A 21,612-nucleotide genomic window follows, 5' to 3' on the forward strand; every position below is an offset into this window, starting at 1 on the left:
CGTATTTCCACACATTTCCCCATATTTAAACACTCTTCGCTCATATTTCCACACAATTCCCCATATTCTAACACTATTCCTTCATATTTTGACACAATTCCCTCATATTTCAACGAAATTCCCTATATTTTAACGCTATTCCCTCATATTTTAACACAATTCCCCTTATTCTGACACAATTCCCGCATGTTTTACCACCTCATAACCCCCCCATTTCACCTCATAAACCCCCATTTTACCTCATAAAACCCCATTTCCCCTCATAAAACCCCCTTTTTCCCTCCAAACCTTGATTTTACCTCATAAACCCCCCGTTTTACCTCATAAATCCCCCGTTTTACCTCATAAATCCCCCATTTTACCTCATAAACCCCCCATTTTCCCTCATAAAACCCCTTTTTACCTCATAAAACCCCCTTTTATCTCAAAACCCCCATTTTCCCTCATAAAACCCCCGTTTTACCTCATAAACCCCATTTCACCTCATAAAACGCCCATTTTACCTCATAAAACCCCCACTTTACCACAAAAATCCCCTATTTTACCTCATAAAACCGTCATTTTACCTCATAAATCCCCAATTTCCCCTCATAAACCCCCTTTTTCCCTCATAAACCCCCATTTCACCTCATAAACCCCCATTTCACCTCGTGAACCCCAATTTCCCCTCATAAACCCCCATTTCACCTCATAAAATCCCTTTTTACCTCATAAAACCCCCTTTTTCCCTCAAAACCTCTATTTTACCTCATAAATCCCCCATTTTACCTCATAAAACCCCCATTTTACCACAAAAATCCCCCATTTCACCTCATAAACCCCCTTTTTCCCTCACAAAACCCCCTTTTCCCCCCAAACCCCCATCCCCCCCACCCCCCCCTCCCCCCCCGCTCACCTTTTTGCCCAAATCCGCGCGTTTTCAGCCCATTCAGAGCCCCTTGGGCTTGGCGATGACGCCGTCGGGGTAGAGCTGCTTGAACCGCGCCACCACCTCGGGATCCAGCAGGTGGATCCCGTCCAGCTGGTTACCCAGGGTGATCCTGCCCAAAAACACCCAAAAACACTGAAATTCACCCCAAAAACACACACACCACCTCGGGGTCCAGCAGGTGGATCCCGTCCAGCTGGTTACCCAGGGTGATCCTGCCCAAAAACACCCAAAAACACCCGAATTCACCCCAAAAACACACACACCACCTCGGGGTCCAGCAGGTGGATCCCGTCCAGCTGGTTACCCAGCGTGATCCTGCCCAAAAACACCCAAAAACACCCGAATTCACCCCAAAAACACACACCACCTCGGGGTCCAGCAGGTGGATCCCGTCCAGCTGGTTACCCAGCGTGATCCTGCCCAAAAACACCCAAAAACACCGAAATTCACCCCAAAAACACACACACCACCTCGGGGTCCAGCAGGTGGATCCCGGCCAGCTGGTTACCCAGCGTGATCCTGCCCAAAAACACCCAAAAACACCCGAATTCACCCCAAAAACACACACACCACCTCGGGGTCCAGCAGGTGGATCCCGTCCAGCTGGTTACCCAGCGTGATCCTGCCCAAAAACACCCAAAAACACCGAAATTCACCCCAAAAACACACACACCACCTCGGGGTCCAGCAGGTGGATCCCGTCCAGCTGGTTACCCAGGGTGATCCTGCCCAAAAACACCCAAAAACACCCGAATTCACCCCAAAACACACACACCACCTCGGGGTCCAGCAGGTGGATCCCGTCCAGCTGGTTACCCAGCGTGATCCTGCCCAAAAACACCCAAAAACACCGAAATTCACCCCAAAAACACACACACCACCTCGGGGTCCAGCAGGTGGATCCCGTCCAGCTGGTTACCCAGGGTGATCCTGCCCAAAAACACCCAAAAACACTGAAATTCACCCCAAAAACACACACACCACCTCGGGGTCCAGCAGGTGGATCCCGTCCAGCTGGTTACCCAGGGTGATCCTGCCCAAAAACACCCAAAAACACCCGAATTCACCCCAAAAACACACACACCACCTCGGGGTCCAGCAGGTGGATCCCGTCCAGCTGGTTACCCAGGGTGATCCTGCCCAAAAACACCCGAATTCACCCCAAAAACACACACATTCACCCCAAAACAGCCCCAAAACCCCTGAATTCACCCCAAAAACAGCCTCAAAACCCCCAAATTCGCCCCAAAACAGCCCCAAAACCACCCGGATTCACCCCAAAATAGCCCCAAAACCCCTGAATTCACCCCAAACAGCCCCAAAACCCCCCTAATTCACCCAAAACAGCCCCAAAACCCCCAAATTCACCCCAAAACAGCCCCAAAACCACCCGAGTTCACCCCAAAACACCCCAAAAACCCCCAAATTCACCCCAAAACCCCCAAATTCACCTCAAAACCCCCAAATTCATCCCAAAACACCCCAAAAACCCCCAAATTCACTCCAAAACCCCCAAATTCACCCCAAAGCATCCCAAAAACCCCCAAATTCACCCCAAAGCAGCCCAAATAACCCCCAAATTCACCCCAAAACAGCCCAAAAACCCCCAAATTCACCCCAAAACAGCCCAAAAAAACCCCAAATTCACCCCAAATCACCCCAAAACAGCCCCAAAACCCCCAAATTCACCCCAAAAACAGCCCCAAAACCCCCAAATTCACCCCAAAACACCCCAAAAACCCCCAAATTCACCCCAAAACAGCCCAAAAAACCCCCAAATTCACCCCAAATCACCCCAAAACAGCCCCAAAATCTCCAAATTCACCCCAAAAACAGCCCCAAAACCCCCAAATTCACCCCAAAACACCCAGCAGCTGCTCCCCCAGCGTGACCCTGCGACACCACGTCCCCAAACTGCCCCAAACAGCCCCAAAATCGCCAGAATTCACCCCAAAACACCCACCAGCTGCTCCCCCAGCGTCACCCTGGGGGTGCCCGTCCCCAACTGCCCCAAAACCCCCGGAATTCACCCCAAACTGCCCCAAAACCCCCAAATTCACCCCAAAAACAGCCCCAAAACAGACAAATTCACCCGAAAACCCCCAAATTCACCCCAAAACACCCCAAAACAGCCCCAAATTCACCCCAAAACAGCCCAAAAACCCCCGAATTCACCCCCAAAACACCCAAATTCACCCCAAAACACCCCCAAAACCCCCGAATTCACCCCAAAAACAGCCCCAAACCCCCTGAATTTACCCCAAAACACCCCAAAAACCCCCAAATTCACCCCAAACCCCCAAATTCACCGCAAAACACCCCCAAAACCACCCGAATTCACCCCAAAACACCCCAAAAACCCCCAAATTCACCCCAAAACCCCCAAATTCACCTCAAAACCCCCAAATTCATCCCAAAACACCCCAAAAACCCCCAAATTCACCCCAAAACCCCCAAATTCATCCCAAAACACCCCAAAAACCCCCAAATTCACCCCAAAACACCCCAAAAACCCCCAAATTCACCCCAAAACAGCCCAAAAAAAACCCAAATTCACCCCAAATCACCCCAAAACAGCCCCAAAACCCCCAAATTCACCCCAAAAACAGCCCCAAAACCCCCAAATTCACCCCCAAATTCACCCCAAAACAGACAAATTCACCCGAAAACCCCCAAATTCACCCCAAAACACCCCAAAGACCCCCAAATTCACCCCAAAACAGCCCCAAAACCCCCGAATTCACCCCAAAAACAGCCCCAAAACCCCCAGATTCACCCCAAAACACCCAAATTCACCCCAAAACACCCCCAAAACCCCCGAATTCACCCCCAAAACAGCCCCAAACCCCCTGAATTTACCCCAAAACACCCCAAAAACCCCCAAATTCACCCCAAACCCCCAAATTCACCGCAAAACACCCCCAAAACCACCCGAATTCACCCCAAAACACCCCAAAAACCCCCAAATTCACCCCAAAACACCCCAAATTCACCCCAAAACACCCCAAATTCACCCCAAAAACAGCCCCAAAACAAATTCACCCGAAAACCCCCAAATTCACCCCAAAACACCCCAAAGACCCCCAAATTCACCCCAAAACAGCCCCAAAACCCCCGAATTCACCCCAAAAACAGCCCCAAAACAGACAAATTCACCCCAAAAACAGCCCCAAACCCCTTGAATTTACCCCAAAACACCCCAAAAACCCCCAAATTCACCCCAAAACACCCCAAAAACCCCCAAATTCACCCCAAAAACAGCCCCAAAAACCCCCAAATTCACCCCAAATCACCCCAAAACAGCCCCAAAACCACCAGAATTCACCCCAAAACACCCACCAGCTGCTCCCCCAGCGTCACCCTGGGGGTGCCCGTCCCAAACAGCCCCAAAACCCCCGGAATTCACCCCAAAACGCCCAATTCACCAGTTGGGCTGCACGTTGTGGGGCCGCCCGAACAGCTCGATCTTGACGTGCCCCAAAACCCCCCGAATTCCCCCCAAACTGCCCCAAAACCCCCGGAATTCACCCCAAAACACCCAATTCACCAGTTGGGCTGCACGTTGTGGGGCCGCCCGAACAGCTCGATCTTGCGCGTGCCCCAAAACCCCCCGAATTCCCCCCAAAGTGCCCCAAAACCCCCGGAATTCGCCCCAGGTCACCAGTTGGGCTGCACGTTGTGGGGCCGCCCGAACAGCTCGATCTTGCGCGTGCCCGGCGACAGCCGCTCGATCATCCCGTAGATCTCGTCCGGCTTGTGGCTGGTGGAGCGCACCTGCGCCAGAAACGCCCCTTTGCACCCCAAAAATCACCCCAAAAACGGCCCCCGCGCCCCAAAATCACCCCAAAAACGGCCTCTGCGCCCCAAAATCACCCCAGAACGACCCCAAAAACGGCCCCCGCGCCCCAAAATCACCCCAAAAACGGCCTCTGCGCCCCAAAATCACCCCAGAACGACCCCAAAAACGGCCTCTGCGCCCCAAAATCACCCCAAAAACGGCCTCTGCGCCCCAAAATCTCCCCAAAAACGGCCTCTGCACCCCAAAATCACCCCAAAATCACCCCAAAAACGGGCTCTGTGCCCCAAAATCACCCCAAAATCACCCCAAAAACGGCCTCTGCGCCCCAAAATCACCCCAAAATCACCCCAAAAACGGGCTCTGCACCCCAAAATCACCCCAAAATCACCGCAAAAACGGCCTCTGCGCCCCAAAATCACCCCAAAAACGGGCTCTGCGCCCCAAAATCACCCCAAAAACAGGCTCTGTGCCCCAAAATCACCCCAAAAACGGCCTCTGCGCCCCAAAATCACCCCAAAATCACCCCAAAAACGGCCTCTGCGCCCCAAAATCACCCCAGAACGACCCCAAAAACGGCCTCTGCACCCCAAAATCACCCCAAAATCACCCCAAAAACGGCCTCTGCGCCCCAAAATCACCCCAAAAACGGGCTCTGCGCCCCAAAATCACCCAAAAACGACCCCAAAAATGGCCTCTGCGCCCCAAAATCACCCCAAAATCACCCCAAAAACGGGCTCTGCACCCCAAAATCACCCCAAAATCACCCCAAAAACGGCCTCTGCGCCCCAAAATCACCCCAAAATCACCCCAAAAACGGCCCCTGCGCCCCAAAATCACCCCAAAATCACCCCAAAAACGGCCTCTGCGCCCCAAAATCACCCCAAAAACGGCCTCTGCGCCCCAAAATCACCCCAGAACGACCCCAAAAACGGCCTCTGCGCCCCAAAATCACCCCAAAATCACCCCAAAAACGGGCTCCGCGCCCCAAAATCACCCCAAAATCACCCCAAAAACGGCCTCTGCGCCCCAAAATCACCCCAAAATCACCCCAATAACGGCCTCTATGCCCCAAAATCACCCCAAAAATGGCCTCTGCGCCCCAAAATCACACCAAAATCACCCCAAAAACGGCCCCTGCGCCCCAAAATCACCCCAAAAACGGCCTCTGCGCCCCAAAATCACCCCAAAACGACCCCAAAAACGGCCCCTGCGCCCCAAAATCACCCCAAAATCACCCCAATAACGGCCTCTATGCCCCAAAATCACCCCAAAAATGGCCTCTGCGCCCCAAAATCACCCCAAAAACGGGCTCTGCGCCCCAAAATCACCCCAAAATCACCCCAAAAACGGGCTCTGCGCCCCAAAATCACCCCAAAATCACCTCAAAATCACCCCAAAAACGGACTCTGCGCCCCAAAATCACCCCAAAAATGGCCTCTGCGCCCCAAAATCACCCCAAAATCACCCCAAAAACGGGCTCTGCGCCCCAAAATCACCCCAAAACGACCCCAAAAACGGCCCCTGCGCCCCAAAATCACCCCAAAATCACCCCAATAACGGCCTCTATGCCCCAAAATCACCCCAAAAATGGCCTCTGCGCCCCAAAATCACACCAAAATCACCCCAAAAACGGCCCCTGCGCCCCAAAATCACCCCAAAAACGGCCTCTGCGCCCCAAAATCACCCCAAAACGACCCCAAAAACGGCCCCTGCGCCCCAAAATCACCCCAAAATCACCCCAATAACGGCCTCTATGCCCCAAAATCACCCCAAAAATGGCCTCTGCGCCCCAAAATCACCCCAAAATCACCCCAAAAACGGCCTCTGCGCCCCAAAATCACCCCAAAAACGGCCTCTGCGCCCCAAAATCACCCCAAAACGACCCCAAAAACGGCCCCTGCGCCCCAAAATCACCCCAAAATCACCCCAAAAACGGGCTCTGCGCCCCAAAATCACCCCAAAAACGGGCTCTGCGCCCCAAAATCACCCCAAAATCACCCCAAAAACGGGCTCTGCGCCCCAAAATCACCCCAAAAATGGCCTCTGCGCCCCAAAATCACCCCAAAAACGGCCTCTGCGCCCCAAAACAACCCCAAAAACGGCCTCTGCGCCCCAAAATCACCCCAGAACGACCCCAAAAACGGCCTCTGCGCCCCAAAATCACCCCAAAATCACCCCAAAAACGGCCTCTGCGCCCCCAAATCACCCCAAAAACGGGCTCTGCGCCCCAAAATCACCCCAAAATCACCCCAAAAACGGCCTCTGCGCCCCAAAATCACCCCAAAATCACCCCAAAAACGGCCTCTGCGCCCCAAAATCACCCCAAAATCACCCCAAAAACGGCCTCTGCGCCCCCAAATCACCCCAAAAACGGCCTCTGCGCCCCAAGATCACCCCAAAATCACCCCAAAAACGGCCTCTGCGCCCCAAGATCACCCCAAAATCACCCCAAAAACGGCCTCTGCGCCCCAAAATCACCCCAAAACGACCCCAAAAACGGCCCCTGCGCCCCAAAATCACCCCAAAATCACCCCAAAAACGGGCTCTGCGCCCCAAAATCACCCCAAAAACGGGCTCTGCGCCCCAAAATCACCCCAAAATCACCCCAAAAACGGGCTCTGCGCCCCAAAATCACCCCAAAAATGGCCTCTGCGCCCCAAAATCACCCCAAAAACGGCCTCTGCGCCCCAAAACAACCCCAAAAACGGCCTCTGCGCCCCAAAATCACCCCAGAACGACCCCAAAAACGGCCTCTGCGCCCCAAAATCACCCCAAAATCACCCCAAAAACGGCCTCTGCGCCCCCAAATCACCCCAAAAACGGGCTCTGCGCCCCAAAATCACCCCAAAATCACCCCAAAAACGGCCTCTGCGCCCCAAAATCACCCCAAAATCACCCCAAAAACGGCCTCTGCGCCCCAAAATCACCCCAAAATCACCCCAAAAACGGCCTCTGCGCCCCCAAATCACCCCAAAAACGGCCTCTGCGCCCCAAGATCACCCCAAAATCACCCCAAAAACGGCCTCTGCGCCCCAAGATCACCCCAAAATCACCCCAAAAACGGCCTCTGCACCCCAAAATCACCCCAAAAACAGCCTCTGCACCCCAAAATCACCCCAAAAACGGCCTCTGCGCCCCAAAATCACCCCAAAATCACCCCAAAATCACCCCAAAAACGGACTCTGCGCCCCAAAATCACCCCAAAATGACCCTTTGCACCCCAAAAAGGCCCTTTTTCCCCAAAATGCCCCATTTCACCCCAAAATCACCCCCCAAAAGCCCCTTTTTCCCCCAACCCCCCCCCGCCCCGTTTTGGGGCCAAACCCGGCGGTTTTGGGACCGACCTCGGCCACGATGACGTCACAGTCCAGCCCGCGGTTGAAGCCCTGGGGGGTGCCCTTCACCCCCACCTGCAACGGCACCAAAATCGCCCTTTTTCACCCCAAAATCGCCCCCAAAACGCCCCTTTGCACCCCAAAATCACCCACAAAATGCCCCTTTTTCACCCCAAAATCCCCCCCAAAATCCCGTTTTTGGGCATTTTAAGGCGTGCAAATGTGTGTGGGGGGGGGGGGGATCAAGATTTGGGGGGTTTGGCGGGTTGGGCCCATCAAATTTGGGGTAAAATCCCCAGGTTTTGGGGTCTCCCCCCCGCCCAGGGCTGCCTGGACTGCACCAATCGCTTGGGGGGGGGGGTTGGGTCGTTCCATGTGGCTTTTGGGTCGTTCCATGGGGGTTTTGGGTCATTTCACATGGTTTTGGGGTCATTTCACGTGTTTTTTTGGGTGGGAAATTCCAAGGGGGGGTCCACACTTATTTTTAGGGTCTCAGGGTGAGATTTTGGGGCAAAACGAGAGGATTTTGGTCAATCCCCAGCCGGCACTGCTCGGACTGTACCAATCACTTCGGGGGGGGGGGGGGCGGTGTCATTCCATGTGGTTTTGGGTCATTCCATGTGGTTTTGGGTCATTCCATGTGGTTTTGGGTCATTCCATGTGATTTTGGGGTCATTCCACGTGATTTTGGGTCATTCCATGTGGGTTTTGGGTCATTCCATGTGGTTTTGGGTCATTCCACGTGGTTTTGGGTCATTCCATGTGGGTTTTGGGTCATTCCATGTGGTTTTGGGGTCATTCCATGTGGTTTTGGGTCATTCCATGTGGGTTTTGGGTCATTCCATGTGATTTTGGGGTCGTTCCATGTGGTTTTGGGTCATTCCATGTGATTTTGGGGTCATTCCACGTGGTTTTTGGGCCATTTTCCGCAATTTTTGGGTTGTTTTCCGCGGTTTTTGGGGCGTACCATGGGATTTTTGGGTCATACCATGTGGTTTTTGGGGCGTACCATGTGGTTTTTGGGTCGTACCATGTGGTTTTTGGGTCGTACCATGTGCTTTTTGGGTCGTACCATGTGCTTTTTGGGTCATACCATGGGATTTTTGGGTCGTACCATGTGGTTTTTGGGTCGTACCATGGGATTTTTGGGTCATACCATGTGCTTTTTGGGTCATACCATGGGATTTTTGGGTCATACCATGTGGTTTTTGGGTCGTACCATGGGATTTTTGGGTCATACCATGGGATATTTGGGTCATACCATGGGATTTTTGGGTGGTTTTCCATGGTTTTTGGGCCGTTTCCCGCGGTTTCGGGGCCGTTTTGGGTGGTTTTGGGTGATTTTGGGTTATTTGGGTCTCACCAGGCAGTGCTCCTTGCCGTGGTTGAGCCAGTGCCCGGTGCGCCCGGTGCGGATGATGCGCTGCAGCTGGTTGGTCTTCACCCAGATGATCTCGTCCACGCGCTCGTACCTGCGCCCAACCCCGCCGCGCTTTTGGGGCGAATCCCGCGGGTTTGGGGTCGGGGGTCACAGAACTCGCCCCAGAGGCTGAGGCATGGCGGCCGTTTTGGGGCGAATCCCGGCGGTTTGGGGTTGGGGGGGATGGGACTCAGACTCACCCCCAGAGGTTGAGGCACTCGCGGCCCAGCTCCATGGCCCTGGGGGGAAACGCCGGTTGCTATGGCGACAGACGCCAGCTTGGTTACTGGCGGGGCCGCCATCTTGGTTACTGACGCTGGTGGCAGCCATCTTGGTTACTGGTGGGGGCAGCCATCTTGAGTACTAGTGGCAACCATCTTGATAACTACTGGCAGTGCCTGCCATCTTGATTACTGACAGTGCCCACCATCTTGATTACTAGTGGCGGCCATCTTGATTACTGGCAGTGGCTGCCATCTTGATTACTAGTGGCTGCCATCTTGATTACTGACAGTGGTGGCAGCCATCTTGATTACTGGTGGTGGCTGCCATCTTGATTACTGGTGGCAGCCATCTTGAGTACTTGTGGCAGCCATCTTGAGTACTTGTGGCAGCCATCTTGATTACTGGCGGTGGCTGCCATCTTGATTACTAGTGGCTGCCATCTTGATTACTGGCGGTGGCTGCCATCTTGATTACTAGTGGCTGCCATCTTGAGTACTGGTGGTGGCTGCCATCTTGATTACTGGCAGTGGCGGCCATCTTGATTACTGGCAGTGGCAGCCATCTTGATTACTGGCAGTGGCAGCCATCTTGATTACTAGTGGCAGCCATCTTGATTACTGACAGTGGTGGCTGCCATCTTGATTAATCTTGATTACTGGTGGCGGCCATCTTGATTACTGGCGGTAGCCACCATCTTTACTACTGACAGTGGCTGCCATCTTGATTACTAGTGGCAGCCATCTTGATGGCAGTGGCCGCCATCTTTGTTACTGACGGTGGTGGCCACCATCTTGATTACTGGTGGCGGCCATCTTGATTATTGGCGGTAGCCGCCATCTCGTTTACTAGTGGTGGCAGTAGCTGCCATCTTGATTACTGACACCATTACTGGTGGTGGCCGCCATCTTCATTATTGGTGGTGGCCGCCATCTTGATTACTGGTGGTGGCCGCCATCTTGATTACTGGTGGCGGCCGCCATCTTGATTCCTGGTGGTGGCGGCCGCCATCTTGCCTGCTGGCACTTCCAGCCCCCCCCATTCTGAGCCGCTCGGGGGGGTTTTGGGGCGGCCCCACCTGCCGGTGCCCCAGAGGAACAGGAAGAGGAAGAGGGACAGGAAGCGGCGCCCACCTTCCGGTGCCCCAGAGGAAGAGGAACAGGAAGAGGAAGAGGGACAGGAAGAGGAAGGGGCGCCCACCTTCCGGTGACCCAGAGGAAGAGGAACAGGAAGAGGAAGAGGGACAGGAAGAGGAAGCGGCGCCCACCTTCCGGTGACCCAGAGGAAGAGGAAGCCGTCGTCCTGCAGCTCGGGGATGTTGAGGCGCCGCATCTCGTCGTCGGTCAGCGTCCCGTAGGGCAGCTCCATGTGGATGTCCCAGGGCGGGTCGGCCATCACCACCGCGAACTTGCCCAGGATGCGCACGTCCAGGTACCGGATGTCGCAGCAGATCCACTGGGGGGCGGGGCGGTGACGTCACGGGGGCGGTGACGTCATGGGGGCGATGGCGTCACGGGGGCGATGACGTCATGGGGGCGATGACGTCATGGGGGCGATGACGTCATGGGGGACGCGGAAACCACACACACAATTGGAAAGTCCAAATTTGGAAATTCGAAATTTTGAAAGTTGAAATTTTGAAAGTTGAAATTTTGAAATTTTGAAATATTGGAATTCTAAAATTTGAAATTTTGAAATTTGAAATTATTTGGAAATTTGAAAATTTCAAAATTTGAAATTTTGAAATTTTGAAAAGATTTCAAAATTTGAAATGTAAAATTTTGGAATTTTGAAATTTCAAATTTAAATTTTGGAGTTCAGGAACTTCGAAATTTTACAATTTTAAAATTTTGAAATTTGAAATTTTAAAATTTCAACGTTTGAAAGGTAAAATTCTGGAATTTTGGAATTTTGAAATTTGAAATTTTGAAATTTCAAAATTTGAAATTTAAAACTTTGGAATTTTTGAATTTTGAAATTTTACAATTTTGAAATTTGACATTTTAAATTTTGGAATTTTGAAATTTTACAATTTTAAAATTTGAAATTTTGAAATTTTAAAATTTGAAATTTAAATTTTCGAATTTGGGAATTTTAAAATTTTGGAATTTGAAATTTTGAAGTTTTGCAATTTTAAAAATTTCTAATTTCCAAATCTCAAAATTTCAAATTTTAAAATTTCGAAATTCCAAATTTCAAAATTTCTAATTTTAAAATTTCAAAATATCAAAATTCCAATTTTCAAAATCTCTAATTTTAAAATTTTGAAATTTCATATTTCAAAATTCCAATTTTCAAATTTCAAAATTCCAAATTTCAAAATTCCAAATTTTTAAAATTTCAAAATTGCAAATTTCAAAATTTCTGATTTTAAAATTTCAAAATTTCAAAATTTCAAATTTCAAAATTTCTAATTTCAAAATTTTAACATTTCAAATTTCAAAATTTCAAATTTCAGAATTTCAAAATTCAAAATTTCAAATAATTTCTAAATTTCACATTTCAAAATTTCACATTTTAAAATTTAAAACGTCCAAATTTTAAATGTCAAAGTTTCAAAATTTCAAATTTCAAAATTTCTAATTTTACAATTTCAAAATTTCAAGTTTCAAAATGTTGAAATTTCAAAATTTCAAAGTTCAAAATTTCCGAATTTCAAATTTCCGAATTTCAAATTTCCGAATTTCAAATTTCCGAATTTCAAATTTCCGAATTTCAAATTTCCGAATTTCAAATTTCCGAATTTCAAATAATTTCCAAACTCCAAAACGTGAACTGTTTAATTTGTTGTGGTTCCACCCCGTGCCGCACTGAGGGGCGCGGGGGCCGCGATTGGTCACCCGCGGGCGCGGGGGCCGCGATTGGTTACCTGCGGCGGGAAGAGGCGGTCGCGGGCGCGGTCGCGGGGCGGGGCGGGCGGGGCGGGGCTGGGCGGGCGGGGCGCGGCGCTGCGGGGGGGCGAGGGCCGCCCGTCGATCTCGTAGTGCACGTACTTGCAGGTGTCCATGTGGAAGCAGGTGTTGAGGAACGAGCAGTCGCCCAGAGACTCGTCCGTGTGCTTGTTGATGATGCGCCTGAAAATCGGGGCAAAAAAGGGCAGAATCGGGGTTGGAAACTGGGAAACTGGCGCTGGATCGGGGGGTGGAAATGGGGAAGTTCGGGTGGGGTTTGGGGGTGGAAATGGGGACGTTCGGGTGGGATTTCTGCAGTTGAAATTGGGAAATTCATGTGGAAATTTCAGATTTTAGGTCAGAAATGACAAATTTTGAGGTAAAAGTGTCACATTCTGAGGTAGAAATGTCAAATTTTGAGATAAAACGTCAAATTTTGAGATAAAACGTCAAATTTGGAGATAGAAATTCCACATTTTGAGGTAGAAACGTCAAATTTTGAGGTAGAAACGTCAAATTTTGAGGTAGAAGTGTCAAATTTCGAGGTGGAAATTCCACATTTCGAGGTGGAAGCGTCAAATTTTGAAGTGGAAGCATCAAATTTTGAGGTAAAAGTGTCAAATTTTGAGGTGGAAGCGTCAAATTTTGAGGTAAAAGTGCCAGATTTTGAGGTAAAAGTGCCAAATTTTGAGGTAAAAGTGCCAAATTTTGAGGTGGAAGCGTCAAATTATGAGGTAAAAGTCTCAAATTTTGAGGTAAAAGTGTCAAATTTTGAGGCGGAAGCATCAAATTTTGGGGTAAAAGTGTCAAATTTTGAGATAGGTCAAATTTTGAGCTTAAAGGGTCAAATTTTGAGGTGGAAACGTCAAATTTTGAGGTGGAAACGTCAAATTCTGAGGCGGAAGCGTCAAATTCTGAGGCGGAAGCGTCAAATTCTGAGGCGGAAGCGTCAAATTCTGAGGCGGAAGCGTCAAATTCTGAGGCAGAAGGGTCAAATTCTGAGGCGGAATCATCGAATTTTGAGGTAAAAGTGTCAAATTCTTAGGTGGAAGCATCAAATTTTGAGGTAAAAGTGTCAAATTTTGAGGTAAAAGTGTCAAATTTTGAGGTAAAAGTGTCAAATTTTGAGGTAAAAAGGTCAAATTTTGAGGTAAAAGTGTCAAATTTTGAGGTAAAAGTGTCAAATTTTGAGGTAGAAAGGTCAAACTATGAGGTAAAAGTCTCAAATTTTGAGGTAAAAGTGTCAAATTTTGAGGCGGAAGCATCAAATTTTGGGGTAAAAGTGTCAAATTTTGAGATAGGTCAAATTTTGAGCTTAAAGTGTCAAATTTTGAGGTAGAAAGATCAAATTTTGAGGTTAAAGTGTCAAATTTTGAGGTAGAAACGTCAAATTTTGAGGTGGAAATTCCATATTTTGAGGTGGAAATTCCATATTTTGAGGTGGAAACGTCAAATTCTGAGGCGGAAGCGTCAAATTTTGAGGTAAAAGTGTCAAATTTTGAGGTGGAAGCGTCAAATTTTGAGGTAAAAGTGTCAAATTCTGAGGCGGAAGCGTCAAATTTTGAGGTGAAAGTGTCAAATTTTGAGGTAGAAAGGTCAAATTTTGAGGTAAAAGTGTCAAATTTTGAGGTAAAAGTGTCAAATTTTGAGGTAGAAAGGTCAAACTATGAGGTAAAAGTCTCAAATTTTGAGGTAAAAGTGTCAAATTTTGAGGCGGAAGCATCAAATTTTGAGGTAGAAGTGTCAAATTTTGAGATAGGTCAAATTTTGAGCTTAAAGTGTCAAATTTTGAGGTAGAAAGGTCAAATTTTGAGGTAGAAATTCCATATTTTGAGGTGGAAACGTCAAATTTTGAGGTGGAAACGTCAAATTTTGGGTGGGCCGTACCGGAAGTGCAGGCGGGGGCAGGGCCGCGCGGCGCCGCTGGCGCGCACGCACTCCTCCTTGGTGCCGTGGTCGCAGAACTCCTGCACCTGCGCGCGCCCGCGCGACCGGAACTTCTCCACGATCGACTGCTCCTTGGCCGTGGTCGTGTTCAGCAGCTCCAGGATCTCCTGGCTCACCTGGAAACGCCCGTTCCGGGCCAAAAACGCTCGGTTTAGGCCCAAAAACGCTCATTTTAGGACAAAACACCAGCCTCTCCATGCACTGAGCGTTTTCCCGCCGTTTTTCTGACCTAAAACGCCCGTTTTTGAGCTAAAAACCCCAAATTTCAGCCTTTTGATCATCAACTGCACGTTTCCCTGCCGTTTTTCTGACCTAAAAATGCCCGTTTCTGCGCTAAAACACCAAATTTCAGCCTTTTGAGCATCAACTACGTGTTTTCCCGCCGTTTTTCTGACCTAAAACGCCCGTTTTTGCGCTAAAAACGCTGAATTTCAGCCTTTTCAGCATCAACTGCACGTTTTCCCACCGTTTTTCTGACCTAAAAATGCCCGTTTTTGCGCTAAAAACCCCAAATTTCAGCCTTTTGAGCATCAAATACGCTTTTTCCCGCCATTTTTCTGACGTAAAACGCCTGTTTTTGCGCTAAAAACGCCGAATTTCAGGCTTTTGAGCATCAACTACGCGTTTTCCCGCCATTTTTCTGACCTAAAACGACCGTTTTTGCGCTAAAAACGCTGAATTTCAGCCTTTTGAACTATGTGTTTTCCCGCTGTTTTTTTGAGGTAAAACCACCTTTTTTGGGGGGGAAAACCCAAAACTTCAGCGTTTTGAGGGACACCCAAAGTTTTTCCCGCCATTTTTGTGGCAGGAAACGCCACAAAAGCCCCAAATTTCCTCATTTTTGCCTCAAAATCCCTACTTTTTTTAACGGGACCCCAAAATCTCAATATTTTGGGGTTCAATCAAGTGCGTTCCTCACAATTTTTGAGGTAAAACCCTCAACTTTTTGTGACATTAACCCCAAATTTTAACATTTTAAGGAACAACCTGTACCGCTCCTCAACATTTTTGGTGGGAAATACCACAAAATCCCCAAAATTCATCATTTTCTCCCCCAAAATCCCCATATTTTACAATTAGACCCCAAAATCTCAACATTTGGGGGTTCAACCACTTGTGTCCCTCAACATTTTTGAGGTAAAACCCCCAAATTTTCACGATATTAACATAAAATTCCAACACTTTGTGCAACAACCCAACCAACGCTCCTCAGCACTTTTGGCGGGAAACGCCGCAAAACCCGCAAAATTCATCATTTTCTCCCCCAAAATCCCCATTTTTTACAATTAGACCCCAAAATCTCAACATTTTGGGGATCAACCACTTGTGTCCGTCAACATTTTTGAGGTAAAACCCCCAAGTTTTCATGATATTAACACAAAATTCCACCATTTTGAGCAACAACACTCCTCAACACTTTTGGCGGGAAATGCCACAAACCCCAAAATTCATCATTTTCTCCTCAAAAAACCCCATTTTTTACAATTAGACCCCAAAATCTCAACATTCTGAGGTTCAACCATTTGCGTCCATCAACATTTTTGAGGCAAAACCCTTAGTTTTTCACAATATTAACATAAAATTTCAATAGTTTGAACAACAACCCAACCAACGCTCCTCAGCACTTTTGGTGGGAAATGCCGCAAAACCCCCAAAATTCATCATTTTCCCCTCAAAAAAAGCCTTTTTTTTTAACAACACCCCAAAATTTTACCATTTTGAGGTTCAACCACGTGTGTCCCTCAACATTTTTGAGGTAAAACGTTCAATTTTTCACAATATTAACATAAAATTTCAATAGTTTGAACAACAACCCAACCAACGCTCCTCAGCACTTTTGGCGGGAAACGCCTCGAACCCACCATTTCCCCTCAGGAAACGCCGCCATTTTGTTCTCATTTCCCCTCAGGAAACGCCGCCATTTTGTTCTCATTCCCCCTCAGGCAACGCCGCCATTTTGTTCTCATTCCCCCTCAGGAAACGCCGCCATTTTGTTCTCATTTCCCCTCAGGCAACGCCGCCATTTTGTTCTCATTTCCCCTCAGGAAACGCCGCCATTTTGTTCTCATTTCCCCTCAGGAAACGCCGCCATTTTGTTCTCATTTCCCCTCAGGCAACGCCGCCATTTTGGGCTCATTTCCCCAGATTTCGGTCAAATTTGTGTCGGTCACCTTCTTGCTCTGCTGCTCCTTGGTGGACTGCTGACTCAGCAGGCTCTCGATCTCCAGATCCACCTCGCTCGCCTGCTTCCGCCATTTCTTGGGCTCCTTGCCGGCGTCGCGCTCCCCGCCGGCGGCCATCTTGTTTCCCCCTTCCTCCTCCTCGTTGCGCCGCTTCCGCTCCGTTTTGGGGCGAATTCCCGGGGTTTCGGGGCCGCCGCCCGTCATGGCCGCCAGCTTGGAGTGGTCGGCGAAGGTGACGAGGGTGGCGCCGCCATCTTGGAGCCGCCGGATCTCGATCAGCTCCTGCGCCGCGAACTTCTCCAGCAGGCTCTCCACCTGCCGCTGCGGCGCCGGCGCCTCCGCCTGGTGTTTTGGGGCGAAAACGCCGCGTTTTGGGCAATTCCGGGCGGGTTGGTGTGGGGATTATTGAGGGGAAACGGCGGCGCTTCGCCACCGGGGGTTTTGGGGCGAAAACGCCGCGTTTTGGGCCGTTTCGGGCCGGAAATTCTTAAGTGGAAATGATGTTTTGGGTGGGTTTGAGCCATGAATTTTTAAGTGGAAATAACCACATTTTGGGTCGTTTTGAGCGGAGGATTAAGGGGAAATAACGAGGTTTTGCGCTATGAATTATTAAGTGGAAATAACGACATTTTGGGTCATTTTAAGACGCAAATTATTAAGTGGAAATAACGACGTTTTGGGTCATTTTGTGCTATAAATCTTTAAGGGGAAATAACGACGTTTTGGGTGATTTTCTGGCATAAATTTTTGAGTGGAAATAACGACATTTTGGGCAATTTTGAGCTATGAAATATTAAGTGGAAATAACAGCATTTTGGGTCATTTTCAACCATGAATTTTTAAGTGGAAATAACGGCATTTTGGGTCATTTTAAGGCGCAAGTTTTTAAGTGGAAATAACGACGTTTTGGGCAATTTTGAGCCATTAATTTTTAAGTGGAAATAAAGACATTTTGGGCAATTTTCAGCCATGAATTATTAAGTGGAAATAACGACATTTTGGGTCATTTGGAACTATGAATTTTTAAGTGGAAATAACGACAATTTGGGTTATTTTAAGCCACAAGATTTTAGGTGGAAATGATGACATTTTGGGTCATTTTAAGCCACGAGTTTTTAAGTGGAAATAACCACATTTTGGGTCATTCTAAGCCACAAATCTTTAAGTGGAAATAACGAGGTTTTGGGCAATTTTGAGCTATGAATTTTTAAGTTGAAATACCGACGTTTTGGGTCATTTTAAGCCATGAATTTTTAGGTGGAAATAACAGCATTTTGGGTCATTTTGAGCCATGAATTTTTAAGTGTAAATACCGACGTTTTGCGCCACTTTGCAGCACAAGTTTTTGAGTGCAAATACCGCGATTTTGGGCAAGTTCGGGCGTCTTACGGTGGCGATGGAGCGGCCAATGGCGGCCGAGTCGGCGGGCAGCGGCAGCGCCACGTCGGCCAATCGCAGCAGCAGCCGCCGCTCCAGGGCGGGGTCGGGGGGCGGGGCCTCGGCGGCGCAGGCTCCTGATTGGCCCGGGGCGGCGGCGGGGGCGGGGCTGGCGGGGGCGGGGGCGGGGCTGGCCGTGCGGGGCGGGTCTGCGTTAACGAATGACATTAATTAACCCTGACCCCTCGTTAATTAACCCCTGACCCCTCATTAATTAATCTGGCAGCCCCATCGCCCCCCAAGGCTCACTATTTGGCAGCCCCATTGCCCCCCAAGGCTCACTATTTGGCAGCCCCATAGTCCCCTATAGCTCACTATTTGGCAGCCTCATAGACCCCCAGGCTCACTATTTGGCAGCCCCATAGACCCCCATAGCTCACTATTTGGCAGCCCCATAGCCCCCGATAGCTCACTATTTGGCAGCCCCATAGCCCCCTATAGCTCACTATTTGGCAGCCCCATAGACCCCAAGGCTCACTTTTTGGCAGCCCCATTGCCCCCAAGGCTCACTATTTGGCAGCCCCATTGCCCCCTATAGCTCACTATTTGGCAGCCCCATAGCCCCCCAAGGCTCACTATTTGGCAGCCCCATAGTCCCCTATAGCTCACTATTTGGCAGCCCCATTGCCCCCTATAGCTCACTATTTGGCAGCCCCAAGGCTCACTATCTCAGTATCACCATTTCACCCATTAACCCCATTATCCTCATTAACCCCATTTAACCCATTAACCCCCATTATCGTCATTAAACCCCTTTACCCCCATTTAACCCCATTTAACCCATTAACCCCCATTACCCCATCTAACCCATTAACCCCCATTATCATCATTAACCCCATTTCACCCCTTAACCCCCATTATCCTCATTAACCCCCATTTCACCCATTAACCCCATTATCCTCATTAACCCCATTAACCCCATTATCCTCATTAACCCCCATTAACCCCATTTCACCCCTTAACCCCCATTATCATCATTAACCCCCATTAACCCATTAACCCCATTTAAAACCATTTAACCCATTTCACCCCTTAACCCCCATTATCCTCATTAACCCCATTAACCCCATTTCACCCATTAACCCCCATTACCCCAATTAACCGCCATTGACCCCATTTCACCCATTAACCCCATTATCCTCATTAACCCCATTAACCCCATTTCACCCATTAACCCCCATTACCCCAATTAACCGCCATTGACCCCATTTAACCCATTAACCCCATTATCCTCATTAACCCATTAACCCCATATCACCCCTTAACCCCCAATATTCTCATTAACCCCCATTAAACCCCTTAACCCCCATTATCCTCATTAACCCCATTAACCCATTAACCCCCATTATCCCCATTACCCTCATTAACCCCATTATCCCAATTAACCCCCATTATCCTCATTAACCCCATTTCGCCCATTAACCCCATTATCCTCATTAACCCCCATTAACCCCATTTCACCCATTAACCCCCATTATCCTCATTAACCCCATTTCGCCCATTAACCCCATTGATCCCCATTAACCCCCATTATCCTCATTAACCCCCATTACCCCCATTAACCTCCAGTATCCCAATTAACCCCCAATAACCCATTTAACCCATTAACCCCCATTACCCTCATTAACCCCCATTAACCCTATTTCACCCCTTAACCCCCATTATCATCATTAACCCCATTTCACCCATTAGCCCCATTGTCCCCATTAACCCCCATTATCCCCATTTCACCCATTAACCCCCATTAACCCCATTATCCTCATTAACCCCATTTCACCCATTAACCCCCATTATCCCCATTAATCCCCATTATCCCCATTTCACCCCATTATCCTCATTAACCCCATTATCCCATTTCACCCCCATTAACCTCATTTCACCCATTAACCCCCATTACCCCCATTAACCCCATTATCCTCATTAACCCCCATTACCCCATTGAACCCCCATTACCCCCATTACCCCCATCTCACCCATTAACCCCCATTACCCCCATTTCACCCATTAACCCCCATTAACCCCATTTCACCCATTAACCCCCATTATCCCATTACCCCCCGTTGTCCCCGTTACCCCCCATTCCCCCCCGTTCTCCGCTCACCGAGCGGCTCCATCTTGCGGCGCCGCTGCAGCCGCTCCCGCAGCGAGTGCAGCTGCTGCTTGTGCGCCTGGATCGAGCTCCACGTGTCCGACATGGCTGCGGGAACCGAGAAACCCCCACCGGGTACCGGGGAACCGACACCGGGGGGCCTGGAACCGCAACGGGGCCTGGAACCCGCGCGGAGCCCGGAGCGCCGCCCGCCGACCCGCTCGCTCCGCGCCCGCCGCCGAACCGGAAGCGGCTCCCCGGCGCCACCGCCTTTTATAGCCGAGGCCACGCCCCTTCCGCAGCCACGCGCCAGCCTCACTGCCAGCGCGCCCCGCCCATATCCCCATGGCAACCGGCGCCATTTTGAGCGCTGGAGAGCCCCTCCCATATCCCCATGGCAACTGGCGCCATTTTGAGCGCTGGAGAGCCCCTCCCATATCGCCATGGCAACCGGCGCCATCTTGCGGCCTGGTTCCCCACAACCCCACCCAAATGAGCTTTTTTTGGGGTGTTTTAGCCCAAAATTCGCTCCCGGTGCCGCGCACACGTGACGCAGAGCGGGGGGAGGGGGGAGGAGCGTTTAATGGGCGCAAAACGGGGGTTTTGGGGGGAAATGGCGGCATTTTGGGGTCCAAATCGGCCTTTTTGGACCCAAAATGAGCCACATTCCCACAGGAATTGTCAATATTCCCCAAAATTCATCATCATTTCCACAATATTTCACATTATTCACCCCAAAAAAACTCTGACTTTTTGGTTCAAACCTCTCGATTTTTGGGGGGAAAACCCTCATTTTGGGGGGTTTTCAACTCGTTTTTTGGGTGATTTTCTACTTATTCGTGGTTTTTGTTCAAATCTTGATTTTTGAGCGAAAAACCCGGTTTTTGGACACTTATTTTCACTTTTTTTTTCTTTAAACGGTGTTTCCTGATGCTTTTTGAGGCGGTTTTGGGTCATTTCGGGGCGATTCGGGTCATTTTGGAGGCGTATTTTTTATTTTATACGGTTTTACGCACCGCGGCCAATCAGCGCGCGTTGCTAGGCAGAGTACGCGCCCCGCTCTCCCGAGCGCGTTCAATCAGGGCGCGTTGCTAGGCAGATTAAGCCCCTCCAAAGGGCGGCCAATAAGCGCGCGTTGCTAGGCAGATTAAGCCCCTTCAAATGGCGGCCAATAAGCGCGCGTTGCTAGGCGGATTAAGCCGCTCCAAAGAGCGGCCAATAAGCGCGCGTTGCTAGGCAGATTAAGTCCCTCCAAAGAGCGGCCAATAAGCGCGCGTTGCTAGGCGGATTAAGCCGCTCCAAAGAGCGGCCAATAAGCGCGCGTTGCTAGGCAGATTAGGCGCCCCCCTCAAACACGG

At 49.6% G+C, this 21,612-nt stretch overlaps 2 protein-coding genes across 3 annotated transcripts in view; one reads left to right on the plus strand and one right to left on the minus strand.

The window, feature by feature from the left end:
• The window catches only part of RBM23 (RNA binding motif protein 23), a gene marked incomplete at its 3' end in the record, with an annotated part of 120,100 nt that overhangs the window by 81,060 nt on the left and 17,428 nt on the right, over positions 1-21,612 (plus strand). The window lies entirely within an intron of this gene.
• On the minus strand, positions 896-20,520 carry METTL3 (methyltransferase 3, N6-adenosine-methyltransferase complex catalytic subunit). Of its 2 annotated transcripts, XM_082073850.1 has the most exons (12): positions 20,267-20,519; positions 18,118-18,314; positions 16,717-17,070; positions 14,486-14,661; positions 12,577-12,781; positions 10,975-11,162; positions 9,686-9,724; positions 9,429-9,537; positions 8,075-8,140; positions 4,593-4,705; positions 1,198-1,246; positions 896-991 (listed from the first exon to the last, which is right to left on the minus strand). In XM_082073850.1, exons 1-12 carry the CDS (start codon positions 20,358-20,360, stop codon positions 929-931), a joined length of 1,653 nt encoding a protein of 550 aa, XP_081929976.1. In that variant the 5' UTR covers positions 20,361-20,519; the 3' UTR covers positions 896-928. The 2 variants fall into 2 exon arrangements, with proteins under 2 accessions (XP_081929976.1, XP_081929977.1); XM_082073851.1 differs by lacking the exon at positions 1,198-1,246 and having other exon boundaries at positions 902-1,040; positions 20,267-20,520.

This window comes from Streptopelia decaocto (genome assembly GCF_964273445.1).
Source record: "Streptopelia decaocto genome assembly, chromosome: 28".
Taxonomy (NCBI): domain Eukaryota; kingdom Metazoa; phylum Chordata; class Aves; order Columbiformes; family Columbidae; genus Streptopelia; species Streptopelia decaocto.

What these genes read in the sequence shown, in the direction of transcription:
- METTL3 (XM_082073850.1), bottom strand. Translation starts at nt 20,360, where the DNA reads ATGTCGGACACGTGGAGCTCGATCCAGGCGCACAAGCAGCAGCTGCAC. An exon ending in CACAACGTGCAGCCCAACTG is followed by an intron (nt 1,247 to 4,592) that starts GTGACCTGGGGC and finishes GTTTTTGGGCAG; the next exon opens with GATCACGCTGGGTAACCAGC. An exon ending in TCCACCTGCTGGACCCCGAG is followed by an intron (nt 992 to 1,197) that starts GTGGTGTGTGTG and finishes CTGGATCCCGAG; the next exon opens with GTGGTGGCGCGGTTCAAGCA.